The sequence below is a fragment of the Gossypium hirsutum genome, chromosome D05, assembly GCF_007990345.1.
Source record: "Gossypium hirsutum isolate 1008001.06 chromosome D05, Gossypium_hirsutum_v2.1, whole genome shotgun sequence".
NCBI classification, from domain to species: Eukaryota; Viridiplantae; Streptophyta; class Magnoliopsida; order Malvales; family Malvaceae; genus Gossypium; species Gossypium hirsutum.
The window spans coordinates 22,392,226-22,411,555 of record NC_053441.1 but is presented as its reverse complement, the minus strand read 5'-3'; the positions used below and the strand labels follow the sequence as shown (position 1 = coordinate 22,411,555).

The 19,330-nt window shown below is 31.2% G+C and overlaps 2 protein-coding genes and 1 long non-coding RNA gene across 3 annotated transcripts; 1 reads left to right on the top strand and 2 right to left on the bottom strand.

Annotated features, from left to right (window-relative positions):
• Positions 1 to 1,648: 1,648 nt before the first annotated feature.
• LOC107915562 (probable methyltransferase PMT10) lies at positions 1,649 to 7,842 on the bottom strand. The gene is made up of 9 exons (XM_041094333.1): positions 7,123 to 7,842; positions 4,657 to 4,806; positions 4,307 to 4,577; positions 3,902 to 4,012; positions 3,363 to 3,522; positions 2,442 to 2,699; positions 2,227 to 2,349; positions 2,047 to 2,124; positions 1,649 to 1,952 (listed from the first exon to the last, which is right to left on the bottom strand). Exons 1-9 carry the CDS (start codon positions 7,753 to 7,755, stop codon positions 1,754 to 1,756), a joined length of 1,983 nt encoding a protein of 660 aa, XP_040950267.1. The 5' UTR covers positions 7,756 to 7,842; the 3' UTR covers positions 1,649 to 1,753.
• Positions 7,843 to 8,999: 1,157 nt separating this feature from the next.
• On the bottom strand, positions 9,000 to 9,781 carry LOC121217853 (uncharacterized). The gene is made up of 2 exons (XR_005914065.1): positions 9,657 to 9,781; positions 9,000 to 9,341 (listed from the first exon to the last, which is right to left on the bottom strand). It is a non-coding gene; the product is annotated as an uncharacterized lncRNA (long non-coding RNA).
• Positions 9,782 to 11,957: 2,176 nt separating this feature from the next.
• On the top strand, positions 11,958 to 12,812 carry LOC121217116 (uncharacterized). Its single transcript, XM_041092677.1, has one exon. The coding sequence runs from the start codon at positions 11,958 to 11,960 to the stop codon at positions 12,810 to 12,812; it is 855 nt and encodes a 284-aa protein (XP_040948611.1).
• The last annotated feature ends 6,518 nt before the right edge of the window (positions 12,813 to 19,330 follow it).

Sequence of the window (19,330 nt, the reverse complement as noted above, 5' to 3'; positions counted from 1 at the left end):
AAAGTAAATCATAATATTCATCTTAAAAATTGTATTTCTTTAACATGTAAATCATAAATTTTCATTTTTATTAATAATTGTATTTCAGTGCTTTAATTTTTTAAGTCTTATAATGATTTTTAATTTAAATAAAAAATATAGTTTAGTATTTTTAATTCAAAAAAAATTTAAATATAATTTTAAATTGAAAGCAACATGTAAAAAATTTGATCAATTTTAAGGAATATATTGAAAATTTTAAGATGTAACTAATAAATTTTTAAATATAATTTTGAAGTGTATGGACTAAATTGAAATTTTAACAAATTTTTAATGATCATTTATGGTATTATTCAATTTTTAGACTATGGAGGGGAGGTCGGGTCGGGTCTTCAAATATCCGACTTCCGTTTTTTATCTTAATAAAAAAAGGAATAATATCATACATGATCCCTGACATTTCATTAACATTTCAATTTAGTCCATCCACTTCAAAGCTATATTTAAATTTTGTTAGTTTCATCTTAAATTTTTCAATATTGTCCCTAAAATTTGTTAAAGAGGTACAATTTTTAAGATGAATATTATGATTTACTTTTAAACCTGCAAAATGAATGGACTATATTGAAATTTTGACGATCTTTCAAGGATTATTTATGATAATATCCCATCTTTTAATAAGATAAGCAGGCATGAAAACTGAAAGAAAAAAGAAAGTTATGGGAACGGGGAAGTCGGCATGTGGAGGTGCCGTCTTCCCTAGTCATGTATTCCAAAGTCCGCTCCTCCAATTCCCGATTTCTAACTATTTCAATAAAAAATTCATTAACCCCACTAATTTGTTAAATAAGTTTTCAAACTAATATATATGGTTAAAAAAGGCACATTTTGATGTGAAATCAGTGAATCAATCCATTACCACAAGTTTTCATGAAGATAGTCGAACAGCAAAGCGCCAAACCCCTGCTTGATGGAGCTTTTTTGGGTTTAATAATATGGATAAGGTTATTAAAAGAACTTGCTAGTAGTTAAAGATTGAAAATTTTGATGATCTTTTGGTTGGAGATTTCTGGGTTATTTTATGTGTATATATAAATTATTTATCAAAAAGTTATTTTGTATCCTTACTAAATAGCAACTGTCGTAAATGTACAAATTACAATGGAAAGAATTCTGCTAGTATAAACCTATGCTATTAATGCACTAGGGCTAGGCAATAAGCTAAAACAATATATCATCCTAAAAATTAGACACATTTCTCCTTTTGGGTTCATCAAAAAACAATATATAACAAAGTTTTAATTCAGTTAACACTAATAATGTTACAAACTCTTGCAAGTTGCGAATTCTAGCCGTGTAAAGTCCTCTTCGGATGAATATCTTAGTTAAGAGTTTGAGGGTTGAAGGTAGACGTAGAAATGCTTGATCTTACATGCAATGAGTTGCAGTTTCTTTCTATGCGAGCTTTCAGTTCATATACCAAAAGGCTGGGAAAGACATACTCAGAGGCGAATTTAAGGGGTGGCAGGGGCCGGCCCCCTCTAAAATGTAAAATTATTATTTAGACTTTTAATTTTTTTTTTAAATTAGTAAAAATAAAATTACACTTTAACCTCCCTAAAATTATAAAAATTCGATTTAATTTTTTAAAATTTATAAAGATATAAACTAGAAAAAATTAAAATTTCATTCTGTCTCTAAAAAATGGTTTTGGCTTCGCACTGTACATACTGCTAAAACATGGTCTCATTGATGTTCATATCCAATATGGACATCACATGCGTTTCTCAGAGATCAAAACTTTCCAGCTTGCATGTGGGCCTTCACTTGTTTCATGTAGTGCAGGCACCCAACCCATTTCTTTTGCGATTTCTTCAAGTTCACCCATTATGGTTACCGAGTCCTGTATATATACACGTCCACCGGGTCTTAATATCCGGTCCATCTCGAGCATGATGGTTGAGATATTACACCTGCAACAAACAAGATATGGGCACAAGAAACTTTACATGAAGAATGTGAATTAACAAAGGGCACAAGCAGGAAAAAGAAGGATGAATAAATTACCTCTTCTTCTCAACGGAGAAAAGACCTGCTGCATGCAATAGGTCATATGTTCTTGGATAAGTATCAAATGGCTCACACCTGTGTACAAAATTGAGAATCATGATTATGAAAGCAATAGGCAAAAAAAATCAAGTGCATTGTGTTAAAAGAAGAATTTGAATATAAGAGTTGAGTCTATACCAGTCATGCATAACTCCTATAAGGCCACGATCATAAATTACAGGCAAGGTGTTGAACCCACTAACAGGAACAACATTCATAACCCAACAATCAACCTGGAGATCATGTAATGCTGCTGCAAACCTGTCAGAGTCGAGATAAACAAAAATTACAAAATAATAACAATGCATTTTTACAAAAAAGTGTATGCAGTGGCATGATGTATAAGATGTTACCCTCCAAGTCCAGCTCTCATGTCCATCACATTACGTAGTTTCATATCTTTCCAGTGATATGCACGTACATAGTTCTCTATTATTGCGTTCAAGTATTTTGACTCTGCTCTAAAGATTTCCTTTCTGGATATGTGGGCATCCATGTCTATTGTTTGAAGTCTTTCAGGTGGATAGTGAAGACGTTCAGGCCATGCGCTAACATTTGAGCCATAACCATTCCCTGGCAATGGAGTGATGCAGGTCCTCAAATTAGTGTACCTGCAATAGTCATATTTGCAACTTCTTAAGAGCAGTTCAACTTTCACTAGTTAAGTGCCATTTTATTGGAAAAAAAAACACTACTAACAAGAAAGCACCCAGCTACTCCGTAAGAGAATATTATTCAAGTTTGTCCTAAGCGGTGTGAACTCTCCTAAGCGTCCCAACTCCCTACTCTCTCTAATTTTTAAATGCCAAGCTTAAACAAGGATTTCTAAATTCTTCTTCTATGCCACTTTGTAACTTTATTTGTTAACTATTTATGTAAAAACGAAAGAGATTGGTCTAACCACTTGGATTAACCATTAGAGTTCATGTCTATATGTAAATGGCTACAGAAAAATAATTTCTATCTTTTAATCACTAACTGAAGCTATCTGTGTTTGATAACAATTCGTTAAGAACATTAAGAGTTGGTTTGGTGCACAAAGTAGAATTAAAACACACCCAAATATTTTTGAACACATGGGTGGTTTCAGACGTTTAAACCTAAAGCTATTGATGCTTCACTACACCAGAGCCATGATCAGAAGAGAAATTTTAACAGAATAGTGCAGGATAATTAGTCAAAGAGATTAATCCACTGCCAAATACATTCATTCTTGTATTTTTTTCTAGTGTCGTTATTTTTGGTAAATGTATGTGTATTGAAGAAAAGCATACCAAACATTGTCTGAATTATCATCAAGATCACAAAGGGGAGGTAGCACTTTTGCATCACGATTAAGATAGCAACTATTGTTTAAAGGCTTCCTCCATATGGCAATATATCCCTCCTTCTTTACTAGTTCCCAGCAAATGCGAGTGGTAAGATCCCCCATTTCTGAAGAAGATAAGCTAAAAATGATAAGTGATTGCTAGGTATCAATCATGTTTTTTTTAATGCTGCAGTATTATTGAATACTAAAACGATGATAATGGTGGAAGGAAGGGCATGGTCGATCAACGTATATACTACATGCATTTGAGGGGGTAGGGGTGAGGGGGGAGGTCCAAACAGAATAACCAGTTCAAAATATTTGAAGCATTTAAAACGGAATCAGGATGTCAAGAACTGTAAAAAACCCGAGTAATAGAGAGAGAAAGAGAATAACCAATTCAAAATATTTGAAGCATCTAAAACTGTCTCAGGATATCAAGCATTGTACAAAAGCTATGAAAAAGGGAGAGAAGGCAGCAAAAAACTTGAAATGGGGAGCTACCTTTCCATTGCTCTTGTAGGTTATCTTCATGTTTATCTACAGGCTTTGCAGCCCAGATAAAATATCCTCCAGCCCTAAGCATCCTGTTTGCCTCGAGAAGCAAAATTCCATCTTCATCACAGGCAAAAATACAAAGAAGTGTCAACATCGAAGATCCAAGATCAATATAAACCGTACATGAACTTACAGACAAAATCAATTAATTAAACTTACTGAGCATGCAAACACATACATGTGAAACACGGACACATACAAGTACACATCTGCATACATGCAATCCTAACCAGGTTGCAGTAATCGCATAAAAAAAAGAAGCTTCTTGAATTAATGCAAATAGAAGTTCTCAAATATTTCACGCTGTAGTAGCTGTTCAATACGAGATATGTTAAAGAAAAGAGAGCGTACCATCGCGAGTCCAATTAATGCCACAATTTGAACAATGTATCAGGTCAAAAGCCTGACTTGGATACAACAGGCGACGTGTAGCAAATACCGCAACCATGGCAGGCACTCCACGCTCCAGTGCAAATTGAATTTGGCTTCCATGAACATCTCTAGGTGCTATTGATAAGGTGGTAACATTGCGTTGCAGGAGAAAGGCACCAAAACTGGCAACTCCACCTCCAATATCTAATGCAACACGAATATGGTGGCCAAACGAAATCTCGGAAACCATCTGAATGCAAAGAGATCGTTATGAATGCCATGCAAAAGATTAGTGTTAAAACCAAGCAAAGATTGTGAAATCATAAAACCTGTGAAATCTGATTCAAATATCGATCTGCACCATGAATAAATTGTGTTCCACCTCCTGGGAAAATGAACTTATCTTCTTTTATTGATATCCAATTTTTCCCACCTCTATCTTCAACCAAACCAGCATGCGGCACATTGCTGAACCAAACCTGCAATTATAACTCACAATTAGCCAAAAAAACCTTTGATGAAATGTTTGACAAAGTAAAATATTTACTTTGAGGTATAGCACCAAAAGGAGATTTTAATATCCAATTTATTCATAATAGAAGTAATGATTCAGTTAAATTGCGTAACCTCTTGCTTATTGAATAAATTTCTTAACTTAACAAAAAAAAGCACATATGTAAAAAAGGTCTATATAAAAAATTCAGTTAAATTTGAAGCATTTCAATAAAAACAACCACCATATCTAGACACAAGGATTAATACCAAATAACTCATCAACTTTACTAAAAATGGCAAATGGCAAAGGGAATGTATTTCACACATTAGACAACTAAATATTAAATCTGTTTATGGGTTGGGACTTGGACCGGTTGGAGTTAGAATTTTGTTTTTTTTTTTGGCAAAGTATATATAATTTAAGTTGGGTTTAGGGGCGAAGTCAAAAATTTATTTAAGGGTCGAAATTATATTGTAATTTTTACAATAGTAAAAATACAATTTTACTATTTCAATAACCTATCTCTTTATAATTTTTAAAGATTAAATAATTTTTTTATCATTTTTAGGAGGTTAAACTATAATTTTATCTTTATTAATTTAAATTTTTATAGAAAGGAGGGAATAGTATGTATTTTTCATTGGGGTTTTCTTGGAAAAAATCGTTGCATCTTTCTACGATTTCTTATGAAAAATATTCAGTCCATTAGAATAGAAGTTAAAGAGGGTATTTATGCTCGTCGTGTCCTTTATATGGAAATCAGAGGCCAAGGGGCCGTTCCCTTGACTCGTACTGATAAGAATTTAACTCCACGCGAAATTGAAGAAAAAGCTGCTGAATTGGACCTTCATTTTTTCCGCTTTCATTCATTGATTTACTCATTATTACGACGAGACAGGCATGTTTCTAGGGGTGTGCAAAATTCGGGTAAAACCGAAAAAATTCGGTTAACCGACCGATTTCGGTTAATCGGTCGGTTAACCGAATTTTTTCAGTCGGGGGTCGGTTAATTATTTTTGATTTTTCGGTTAACGGTTAATTCGGTTTGAAACCAGTCGGTTAACCGAATTTTTTCGGTTTAACCGAAAAAATTAATAAACAAAATTATAATATATAAATAGGCCTACTATTCACCTAAACCTAATCCAAACCCAAATATCCAACCCAACCCAATTACCCAACTCAACACAATCACAAAAATTACAAATAATTTAATAAATAAAAATAAAATTCTAAAACTAAAACTAAAGTCTAAAAGTCTAAACAAATAATTTAATAAATAAATAAAAATTCAAAGACTTATGTAATGTTTTTAATTATGTAGTGATTTAATTCGGTTAATTCAGGTAATTCGGTTAATTCGTTTAATTCGTTTAATTTGATTAATTTTTAACCAAAAATAAAAAAAAACATATAATTTTCGGTTAATTCGGTTAACTGACCGAATTAAACGAAAAAATTTCGGTTCGGTTAATTTTTTTGAAAAAATTTCGGTTCGGTGAACAGTTAAAAATTTTGAAATGTCAGTTAATTCAGTTAATGTTATTTCGGGTCGGTTAACCGACTGAACACCCTACATGTTTCTATCTCACACTAAGCCGATAAATTAACAAAAACTAAATTGAGAATTTTTGGAAGAGGTAGCAAGAAGTTATCGAAAATTATGTGTGTATTTTTTTAAAAAAATTAAGTTCGGTGGACAAAGCAAATCCCTTCATCATGTGTTTCGATAAACTAGATTAGATCTATATCGAATTACTAAAGGTACATATATTAATCAAATAAATGAATTTCATTAGCGAATTATGATTGGCCTTGAAACAATTCATTGTATTGATATTTATCAAACCTAATATTAATAAAACTATTTTACCCTCTGCACTTTAAGTAAATTAGAATTCTTATTGTGAGAGCTACTAGCCACTATGAGTCTAATTGGGCTAGAAGTCTAAAATTTGTTTTATTATTTAAAATATATTTAAAATAATAAAATTTGATTTATTATTAATAGTAATATATTTTTAAATTAAATTTAAATATCATAAGTCTGATCTTCAAACTGAATTTGATGAATAACGCATATATTTGTTTCATTTAAATTATCTCACGTAAGGGACACGGAAATGTCTGCTGGAATGAAAGGAACAGAGGTGCTAGATCTGACATCTAATAACCCATCAACGATAAAACAAATAAATCCCAAAACGCAGTTGCTCGAGAAAAATTTTCTTACTGCAAAATCTAATTAATTTTTTAAAAAAATATGTAAATGAAAAAGAACTTTCAGGCGAAAACTAACCTCATCACGGCTCTGAGGCCACGGTATAGGAATCCGGTAACCTTCCGGCCTCGGAACTACACAGTCCAACGATTTCTCATTTCCAGGACAATGCCTTTCGTATTTCTCCCCTTTGTCACTGTTATTAAACAGCTTAATAGCTTCCTCATTATCCAAACACGGTATATAATCTACTTTACTCCTCTCGCATACCTTATATTTCTCAAACCTCACCTTAACTTCACCACCACTCTTATTCTTCTTTTCCTTTTCTTCCTCTCCTCCTACCTCGTTGCCGTCGCTGAGCTCTGTAAGAGCACTTATGGAGATTGAATCCCACTCTCCGATAAAGAATTCGTCCGACATTGCTCCCGTTTCGTCGATTATCCCCGTCCTTCTCACTGCCGGAAGACGCGGCGGCGGTGAAGGTGGTGAAGGCGGAGGCGACATTTGCCGAGGTAGCGAGTAGTAACTGAAGGAGAAAGGAGAGGAGGAGGAAGAGAAGTAAGTGTAAAGGAAAACGAAGGAAAAAGAGAGGAGAGCCATGGCCGAAAATTTAACGAACTTCGGAGTTTTAAAGACATCAGTTATTGTCGCCATCGATGATGCCACGGTTGTTGTTGTAGAACTGGTTATTGGGGCAGTCGGCTTCATTTTGTTTGTATTTGTAAAAAACTTTTGGAGTTTTTATGATTTCTCCCTGGAAATTGATGGAAAACCTGCGAGGGAAAAAAACGACAGATTTTGAGTTCCAGAAAAAATTTGCTGGCAGTAAATTCTGTTTTAACCAAATTAACCTCCTGAAATCAAATTGGTTTTGTTTCACCAAAAAAAACATTTTTCAGTTTGATTATTAGTTTAACATATTTAAAAATAACAATTATAAGTTAAATTAGTTTGGTATTAAAAAATTAGGGGATAAATATCAAAATTATACATGAATTATGATTTTATATGCAATTGAATACATAAATTTTGATTTTGTGTAATTTTATACATGAAATTTTAATTTAATCTAATTATTGTAAATTATTAACCCAATTATCCGTATAACATTATTTTATGTTTGTATATTGCATACGTAAATAATTATATTTATCCAGTATAAAACTAAATTGATCTATTTAATTCTTTAAATGTGTATGATTAAATTAAAATTAAAGTTTCAAGTATATATTTGAATCACAATTAAGGTTTCACGTGTATATAAATTGCACGTTAAATCAAAATTTATGTATAATTTTAAAATTTATCCCAACAAAAAAATATTTTAAAATATATTAGATTATGGTATGGGGTGTTGTGAATAAAAAATAATATATTTTTATATATATAATATGTTTTAAATTTATTTAACAATCATCATTGATGGAATGTTTAAAATTTATTTTTAAATTTTATTAACATCGATTTAATTATTAGATATATTATTATCAATAAGTGTTGGATTCAATAATAAGTTCTATTATAATCTTTAAAAAAATAAATTTAATTTTTGAAAATGATATTATTAAAAAAGGTAAGTGTAAGATGATCTTAAAGAAAAACATTAGATATATAATTTTATGTTCTTTAATATAAAAATTATAATTATATAGAAGCATGAAAAAAAAACATATTCATAAGCTTTATAACAAGTACATATACAATATGATATAATATTTAAAAATCTTTAAAATGATATAATATTAATTTTTAAATGTTTAAAATTTATTGATTTCTTAAATCACGTGCCCATGTCCATTGACGCGTTTATTTATTTTAATTTAATTAATTGTATATGTATTTTACTTAATTAATTTAAAAAATTATTAGTTTCTCAAATCACGTGCGCACGTATATTGATGTGTTTATTTATCTTAATTTAATAACTATATATTTATTTTACTCAATTAATGTAAATAATTATTTTTTAAAAATTATTAATTTCTTAAATCACGTGCGCACTTATATTATCGTGTCTATTTTGTACAGACCCAATTTTACCTGGCCCAACAAGCAAACCCAAAACAAATCAACCCAAACAGCCCAAAACAAACCCAAACACCACAACCCAAATCAATTAACAGTTTAACCCAAATCAAAATAGCCCAACAAGCCCAAACCCAATCTACCTAACCCTAGCCCATGTTCAGAAAAGAAAAAGAGCAAGTAGCAGCAACCCTAGGTACGCCGCACCTAGGGTCTTCAGCCACCAACTCCCTGCCTCCGCGCCGCACGCATGCCACCACCTACTCCACCTGCAAAACAAAGAACCACACGCAAGCAGCAAGAATAGAGCAAAAAGGAAATATGTGTAGAAGGCTATATAAAAAAGCCATTTTTTGGTAACAAGGGGGGGACCGATCTGGTTTTGGAAAAAAAAATAAAGGGGGTTTTCTTCTTTTTCTCTTTTTTTGTAACATTTAAAAACAAAAAAGAATCAAAGGTGACTCAGTTTCTTATTTTCGCATTTCTCATCTGTTAACATCTGTTCATTTTATTTTTATACGTATATACATATACATATATAATAGTTTATATTTACGAAAAATACAAAAAAAAACCTTTTTTACCTTTTTGAATTTACCGCGGTGGCCGGCGCGGCGGCACTGCGGCGGTCCCTCGCCGGTTTCTGGGTATTGCCCAGAGAGTAACAAACAAGGGGGGAGAAGATTTTGGTTTTTTTTTTAGAAAGAAGAGAAAAAAATGAGCTTTTTCTAAAGGATTTTTAAATTTTATACTATTAATAAAACGACTCGTTTTGAGCTTGGGCACCAATAGCTAAAACGGCGCCGTTTTGCCTTAAGGTCTTCTACCCGCACGTCGACCCAACCCGCAACCCAGGATCCGCGTGTTATGCTTGGAGGGGCTATTTGCGCTTTTAGCCCCTTCGATTTTTAATGCCTCCGCAATTAGTTTTTTTTATTTCTTTAAATTTATCTCTTTTTTTATTTTAGATTTCAATTTAATCCCCTTTGAAGCTATGCGTTTTAGAGGAGAAGGGAAAATTTCCCTTCCAGCCCCTCTATGTTATTCGCGTGTTCAATGTGGTCCCTTCCCTTTGATTTTATTTAGATTTAACCCCGAATTTCGTTTTAATTTTTTAGTTTAGTCCTTTTGTTAGTTTGTTTATTTTCTTAATAAATTTCATATTATTATTGTTATTGTTATTATTATTATTATTATTATAATTGCTTATATATATACTTATATACATACCTACATTTTTTATGTATATTGTATGATTTTTGTACATATTTACATATCTATATATATGTATTTTATTTTCATAAATATATATATTTACATATTCTTCATTTTTTAAAATATTTATTTTATATATGTATTTTATATATTATGATTCATATATATATACCTATACATATATACTTTTCATATTTTAATTCACATACGTATATGTATACACTTACTTATATATATATTTATATAATAATTTTAAAATATGTAGATATGTTTTTATATTTTATACACGTGAATACATTAACATAATATGTTTATACATACATAGTTCTTCTCTTTTACATAAATATATATAAAGTATACATATATATACTTACATATATTTTCATATTTTCATAGCTTTATTTATTTTATTCCTTATTATCCTTGTTTACTTAGTGTTCATTTATTTATTTATTTATATGTCCATAATTTTCTTTTAATGTTTTAATTTTTCTTACTTGTTATTGTATATACATGAATGATTTGTTTTTGCTCATATTATTTTTGTTCACATTATCATATTTATTATTCCACTTTGCATATTAATATCATATTTCAAAAAAAGAAAATATTTTTAAATAAGGCAATGTTTTGCATTTGGAAATTCGAGAAAACATGTCCTAAGGTGCTGGGTGTCGATTTTTCTCGTTTAACCAAATGGCTTAATATCCTTCTTAAAAATTTCAAAATAAGGCAATATTTTGCGTTTGAAAATTCGAAAAAACATGTCCTAAGGTGCTAGGTGTCGATTTTTCTCATTTAACCAAATGGCTTAATATCCTTATTAAAAATTTCAAAATAAGACAATGTTTTGCGTTTGAAAATTTCAACCAAATAGCTAAATACCCCTTCAAAAATTTCAAAATAAGACAATGTTTTGCGTTTGGAAATTCGAGGAACGTGCCCTAAGGTGCTGGGTTTCGATTTCTCGTTTATCCAAATTGCCAAATATCCTTTTGAATTTTAATCCATGCCATTCAAGTTTATTTTAAGGATCGTATTTTAAATTTCTTTAAAGTTTTCAATTTTTCGACACTAAGACATTAAGTAATCAACTACGTACCAATTTTGGACGTATCGAAGGTGCTAATCCTTCCTCGTGCGTAACCGACTCCCGAACCCATTTTTTTGAATTTCGTGGACCAAAATCATTATTTTAATAAAATTAAATCGTTTATTAAAAACAACCGCTTTGCAATGTGATCCGATCACACCTCATCAAAAAGAATCAGGGGCGACTCCTATTTTCGTTTTCATTTTCTAAAACCCAAGTCAACCCCGTTTTCATCCAAAAAATGGTGTCAACATATTTATTTTAATTTAACAATTATATATTTATTTTACTCAATTAAAGTAAATAATTATTTTAAAATTTCCATTAGTTTCTTAATTCACGCACGTATTTTTACGAGTTTAATTATTTTAATTTAAGAGGGGAGGCAACTAGTGACTTTTCCGTAAGGAGCGCCTATAAACTATTACAGAAAGCTACAATTGATCCTAGTGTTTATTTACAGACCGATACAAAAAATTTCTTCAGAAAACTATGGAATTTACATTTACCCTCAAAAATCAAGATTACAATATGGAGAATAGCGTGGAACTACATTCCCACTTTTTCCAATCAGAAGATGCGGACAGTGATGGCTGAGGATCGATGCTTGAGATGCGGTCAGGAAGGAGAGGATAGTTTCCATGTTTTTTATCTGTGCCCTACAACAAAGGAGATATGGAGTCACTTAAATTTCTCATGGATATTCAACAGTCATATGGATACTTGGAGTTGGCTTACCTGGGTTTTCAGCCAAGGGACAAATGAACAGTGCAGGAATTTCTGTTGCGGGCTCTGGTCAATCTGGACAAATAGGAATAAATTATTATATGAAAACAGATCAAACGCTAGTTGGGATATCTCCAAGCAAATACAAAGCTATATTCTAGAGCTGGAAGGGAGTAGAGAAAGAGTACTTATCGAGGGAACTAGCGCGAGGTCTAGACAAAGTTCACAAAGGGGGAAAAATGCCATCTTTTTTGATGCGGCCTTCGACTTAAAGAACTCCAGATCTGCGTCAGGCCTTGTTGTTTGTAATGAGGAAGGTAAGATCGTTGCAGCAAAGTCGACCCTTCATGAAGATATCGCCTCTCCATTTACGGCGGAAGCAGTGGCAGGTCTTCAAGCCGCAAGGTTAGGGATTCAGTTGGGTTTTCATACTTTAGATATAATCGGAGACTCAAGAACAGTTATTACAAAATGCCAAAATACAAGTCGTGACAAATCAAAAATAGGGGCGATAATTAGTGATATTCAAAGCTTAAAGGATCAATATCGAAGGATCAGATTCTATTTTATCCCAAGGTCAGAAAACAAAGAAGCCCACAGTCTAGCAAGAGAAACACTCAAGAAGGGAGGGGAACAGTACCTGGAGGGAGAGACACGATCATCTAGAGGAGAAATGGTGCCAAATCATCGGGTTTCTTCAGAGTAAAAGAAATGGGAAGACTTCAGCGTTTAGTATATGGGACGACGCTTGAAATGGGTGGAATAGCACCGTTCTGAAAAGCAAAATTGATAAGGAAAAGATATGGAAAGATTTGCTTTTACGTTTCAGTGGTCTTGGGCAGAAGAAACGTCAGTATCATTTATGAAGACCAACTGACTGTTCGGCTGGAAACAATTCAAAATTTTATTTATTTTCTCTTTTTTGTGCAAGCTAAACAGATATTGGGCCTGCTTATTTTTGTTATTTTGTTTTCTTAGGGCAAATTGGGTTTAGCCCAATGAATTTTATTTTTTGCAATTTATCAATAAAGTCCAGTCGAATTTTTCAAAAAAAATATTTTAATTTAATTATTTATATTTTAATTTATTTTAATTTAATTAATATAAATAATTATTTTTAACTTGTGATATCAATTTGATCAATAGTTTTATAAATATTAGATTTTATCACACCCAAATGTAAGTAAAAGAAAATATTTTTATTTAAAATTTATTTAAAAATGAATATAGATAGAGTGACAATAAACTTGTATTTAAATATTATTGAATGCATATTTGATTTTTGTATTTTTAAAACTTAATTGTTTTAGTTAAATATCAACTACATAGATTTTCCAACTTTACATAGATGAAATTAAACCAATGAATACTTGTATAACTCTTCTTACTCATAACATGCCCACATTTCATACCAATAGATGACCTACAGTGGATAACTTCTTTGAACATCCAAATTTATTCGATTATAACACGAAATCATTCAAAGCAAAACTACAGACATTCCATATCCTTGTCGTAACTTATCAGAGTACGCCACAAAGGCTAGAAAAATACCACAAATGCCAAATCAAAATACGCCACAAATGCTAACAGAATGCCACAATGGCCAAATCAGAATACGCCATAAAGGCTAGCAGAATGCCACAAAGGCTAGCAGAATGTCACTCAGGCATCTTAAGAGCTGTTGTGTTTACGATATGGATTTACCTAAACGCACATCACGTGAGGTTTGCCCATCATCGTTATGGGACACGCAGAGAACCCTAGTCAATAAATGTGGATCATCCACCGTTTCCAGAATATGCCATGGCCATGGACTTGTCTTTAGAATTGTCATATCATAATTCATTTTTACTGTTCCGACAGGCTTTATCGAATACCACCGCAATAACCAAACTCACATCATAATCTTTCTATGTAATACCCCAAAAATTTTTACAGTAAGATATTATCTTTGATATAATAAAATAAGGAAATAAAGCGACAAAAAGGGAAAATTTTGGAGTAATGTCAACATTGAGAAGTATATTATGACATATTAGTTCAAGAAAGGATTAAATCACAAAAGTGAGAAAAGTTTTGTTGCCCAAGAGTAAATACTCAAAATTTGAGGGGCTAAAGTGTAAATATGAAAAAGTTGAAGGACCAATGGTGTAAATATTTTAAGGGTGGAATGATCTAGAAACTGAGGAAAATGGATGGATTAGGACCAAATTGAAAAAAGGTGAAGAATTTTGAGGGATTAAATCGCAATTTTATAAAATTAAGTGATGACTGAAGGATGAAATTTTAAAAGATCATAAAGGGAAAAATGGTCAATTAGAAGAGAGAGAAATCTAGAAGATAATGATGATGTTGGAGATATTTTAGATTAAATAAATAAATAAATATTAGTTTATTAATATTTTAATTTGATTTTTAAATGATATTTTATTATTTTATTTAGTATATATATATGGAAGGAAAGATGAAGAATCACCATCTTCTCCCATGCATTCCAACGTATGAAGAGAATAGAAAGAAAGAAACTTTCTTTTCTTTACAATTTGGTCCTTTCACAAAAAATTTACTATTTTCATCTAGAAATCAAAAGAATTTCCATATCCATCAAGAGAGAAAGATAACAAGGAGACTATGGGGAGCTAGAATATCAAGTTAGATTCAAGAAATAGAAGCTGGAGGGGAGAGAAAATCAAGTTAAAGATTGAAATCAATATGACAAGGTAAGAACATCAAGATTTTAATATATTTTTAAGTTTAATATTATTGAAAAAGCATGGAAATGATGTTAATGTAAAGTTTTCGTATATATGGTCCTATGTTCTTGATATGTTAGTGAAGAGAAAATAAGTGAAAGTGATAAGAAATAGTGTAGAGAAAGAAAATAAGGGTGTTATAAACATGGTAATAAACATCTTGCACTAAAACAATTTTGGACAGCAACAGTAGGTTAAATTTGAAATATCATCATAAATTATGGGAATCGAATTAGAGAATGAAAAAAATATGGAATTAAATCTTATTAAGTCTAGTTTCTCATAGAAGAAACGGTGTAAGTAATGGAATTGTAAATCATGAGATATAATAAAGTTTTTGAGACAATGTCAGAATGAATTTGGGTTCCCCTATTTTTACTTTGAAAAATCATAAAAAATTGAATAAAAATAATTAGAGACTTAAATTTATATTTTTAAAATCCTGAATGAATCTATTTTCAATAGAAATAAATGGTAACATCATCCAAATTCTGTAAAAAGAGCTAATTAAGTTTTAGTGAAGAAGGGTCGAAACTGTTAGATAGCAGAATAGAGGTGACTTTAAAGAATAAACTGTACTTATTGACTAAATAAAAAATTCTAAAAATTTTATGGTAAGAATATATTTGAGTCTAGTTTCAGGAAAAATTAGCGGATCCTAATTTTAAGTTCTGTAGCTCAAGATAAAAATAATTTAGTGACTATGACTCAAATGGACAACTTTGAATAAATTTACAAGTAAATAATGAAATCATAGATAATGTTACTTATAAGCATGTTATATAAATTAAGGATGTGGAATGGAGAGGAGGAGGAGGAAAAAAAATATGAATGGATATTTAGCTAGCACGGATAATTTGCACGTTTTAGGCTCAGGGACTAAATTGAATAAAAGTAAAACTCTATGGGTAATTTTGTAAAAATGTCAAAAATGACCAAACTGCATGAAATGAATTTTTTATTTATTTAAATTACAAAATTGAATGAAATTAGAACAAGATCAAGTGAAAACATGTTTTAGGGATTAAATTTAAAAGTGTTGAAATTATGAAAAATTCTGATATTTTATTGAATTCATGGGCTATTATCAATAAGTATGAGAATAATTAGGCTTAAAACAAGGATTAAAATTACAATAATTTATTTTTCTGAGCCTAAGGATTAAAATCGTCATTAATTAAAAGCTTAGGGGCAAAATGGTAATCTTGCCTAGAGCATTAATTGAATGTATCAGAATATGAAATGAATGGAAATGAAGGTTAAATTTATTTATAAAGATCCGAATGACTCAAATACGAGACTTGAACATGGAAAAGAAAAGACATCAGATTAGTGAAATTGTAAACACAAACAAGTAACGAGGTAAGTTCATGTAACCTGAATTATATTCTTAAATGCTTGAAATGTATGTTATTGATGTGAATATGATTTAAATGTTCATTGAAACATTGATATAATTGATAAAAAGGGGAAGAAATCCTGGTTGAATGAAAGGAAAATTCGATGGATCTTTGAAAAGGAATTGACGGTAAAAAGGATCTAGCCCAGACGGGTGATCCTATCCTAATATAGCCCTCCCGAAGAATATGTGTGAAAAAGATCTAGCCCGGACGGGTGATATTGATATAGCCCTCCCGAAGAATATGTGGAAAATGGATTTAGCCCGGACGGGTAATCCAAATTAGGGTCTGAATTTAGCCTGGACTGGTAATTCAGATCTAAGCTCATTAGAGTAATTGTCATTGCAGGGGATTTAGCCTGGACTGGTAATCCTAACAATACTCTACGAGTTTATATTACAGGGGATTTAGCCTGGACTGGTAATCCCGCTGTAAGAAATGAGGTTCGCGGGAGTGTGCTCTCTGAATTGGAAAATGTGCGCACATGAATATGAATTGACGGACCCAAATTTGTACACTAAAGTATACCCCTGAATATCCATCGAAATTCTGAAAAATTCAACGGGATAAAAATAGAAAATGATAAGTACTTAAAATCATGAAATCAATTAAAATCATGAAATCAAACTTGAAATACATAGAAATGATAATTATTTGATATACTGAAATATGACATGGAAAATACATGTATGTGAAACTTACCTGATAATTATGCATATTCAAGATTATAAACTGCTACTGGAATAAATATACACTGAACTTATAAAAATTATGGTACATGAAATATTGTCATAATGAATTGAATGATTTGTATTTAAGAAGAAACAACAAGAAAATGATATGTATCATGACATGTAAATATAAGACTATCTTTGATACGTTGATACAAGGAAAATTATGTGTATTAAGACGAGTAATAAATTTAAGTGAGACATGGCGAGAAAATAAGTTTGTCAATATTAAAGTATGCTAACCAATGTTGTTGCTTGAAGTTTTGGCAAGAGCCAAATTACTATTGAATGGTAATATGTTTAATTATAAGGTGCATTGGAATGGTAAGTGCTTAGATGAAAATATAAATGAGCTTATGAAAGAGTGGAAATGTTTCAGTTATGCAATTTCTTATGAAAAGATTTGTTATGTGATACGCCCGTATGAATCCTGCACCTAATTCGGAAATAAAAAAAAATCTAAAATCTCTATATATATTTAAGATTTTGCGAAAAATTCCCTATGATTTTGATTTAATCTCAATAGGTTCCTAATGAATGTTTTGGGTTTCGAGGGCCCAATAGAGGGACGTTATGATTATTTTCAGAATATGAATAATAAATGACTCAGAATTATTGAAAATATTCAGTAAACTCCGGTAATGCCTCATGCCCTATTCCGACAACGGATACAGGTAGGGGGTGTTACATTCTACACTCAGATACACCCCATTCTCAAACATTTCAAATCACACATCACACAATAAACACACCCACAGGTACGCTGACTCATTTTCCTAATCAAATCATACATCAATACATGTTTCATACACATCAACATAATTACATCTCATAGTATACATTCTAGACAAACACATTAGAGTAATTATCATTGCAGGGGATTTAGCCTGGACTGGTAATCCTAACAATACTCTACGAGTTTATATTACAGGGGATTTAGCCTGGACTGGTAATCCCGCTGTAAGAAATGAGGTTCGCGGGAGTGTGCTCTCTGAATTGGAAAATGTGCGCACATGAATATGAATTGACGGACCCAAATTTGTACACTAAAGTATACCCCTGAATATCCATCGAAATTCTGAGAAATTCAACGGGATAAAAATAGAAAATGATAAGTACTTAAAATCATGAAATTAAACTTGAAATACATAGAAATGATAATTATTTGATATACTGAAATATGACATGGAAAATACATGTATGTGAAACTTACCTGATAATTATGCATATTCAAGATTATGAACTGCTACTGGAATAAATATACACTGAACTTATAAAAATTATGGTACATGAAATATTGTCATAATGAATTGAATGATTTGTATTTAAGAAGAAACAACAAGAAAATGATATGTATCATGACATGTAAATATAAGACTATCTTTGATACGTTGATACAAGGAAAATTATGTGTATTAAGACGAGTAATAAATTTAAGTGAGACATGGCGAGAAAATAAGTTTGTCAATATTAAAGTATGCTAACCAATGTTGTTGCTTGAAGTTTTGGCAAGAGCCAAATTACTATTGAATGGTAATATGTTTAATTATAAGGTGCATTGGAATGGTAAGTGCTTAGATGAAAATATAAATGAGCTTATGAAAGAGTGGAAATGTTTCAGTTATGCAATTTCTTATGAAAAGATTTGTTATGTGATACGCCCGTATGAATCCTGCACCTAATTCGGAAATAAAAAAAAATCTAAAATCTCTATATATATTTAAGATTTTGCGAAAAATTCCCTATGATTTTGATTTAATCTCAATAGGTTCCTAATGAATGTTTTGGGTTTCGAGGGCCCAATAGAGGGACGTTATGATTATTTTCAGAATATGAATAATAAATGACTCAGAATTATTGAAAATATTCAGTAAACTCCGGTAATGCCTCATGCCCTATTCCGACAACGGATACAGGTAGGGGGTGTTACATTCTACACTCAGATACACCCCATTCTCAAACATTTCAAATCACACATCACACAATAAACACACCCACAGGTACGCTGACTCATTTTCCTAATCAAATCATACATCAATACATGTTTCATACACATCAACATAATTACATCTCATAGTATACATTCTAGACAAACACATAGTTACTTCACAAAATCACATACACCCATGCACACAGTTCATTATGTTCTGTGTAACATCCCGATTTTAAGCCTAGTTGGAATAGTGGTTTCGAGACCACAAATCTGATGAAAAAAAATTATTTCTTACTATATTTTTATGGTCTACAATTTCACAGAAAGATTTCGTGAAAATTTCGTTCGATATTTTTGACGTTTGAACACTCAATTTAATCAAAAGGGCTAAATTGTAAAAAGTG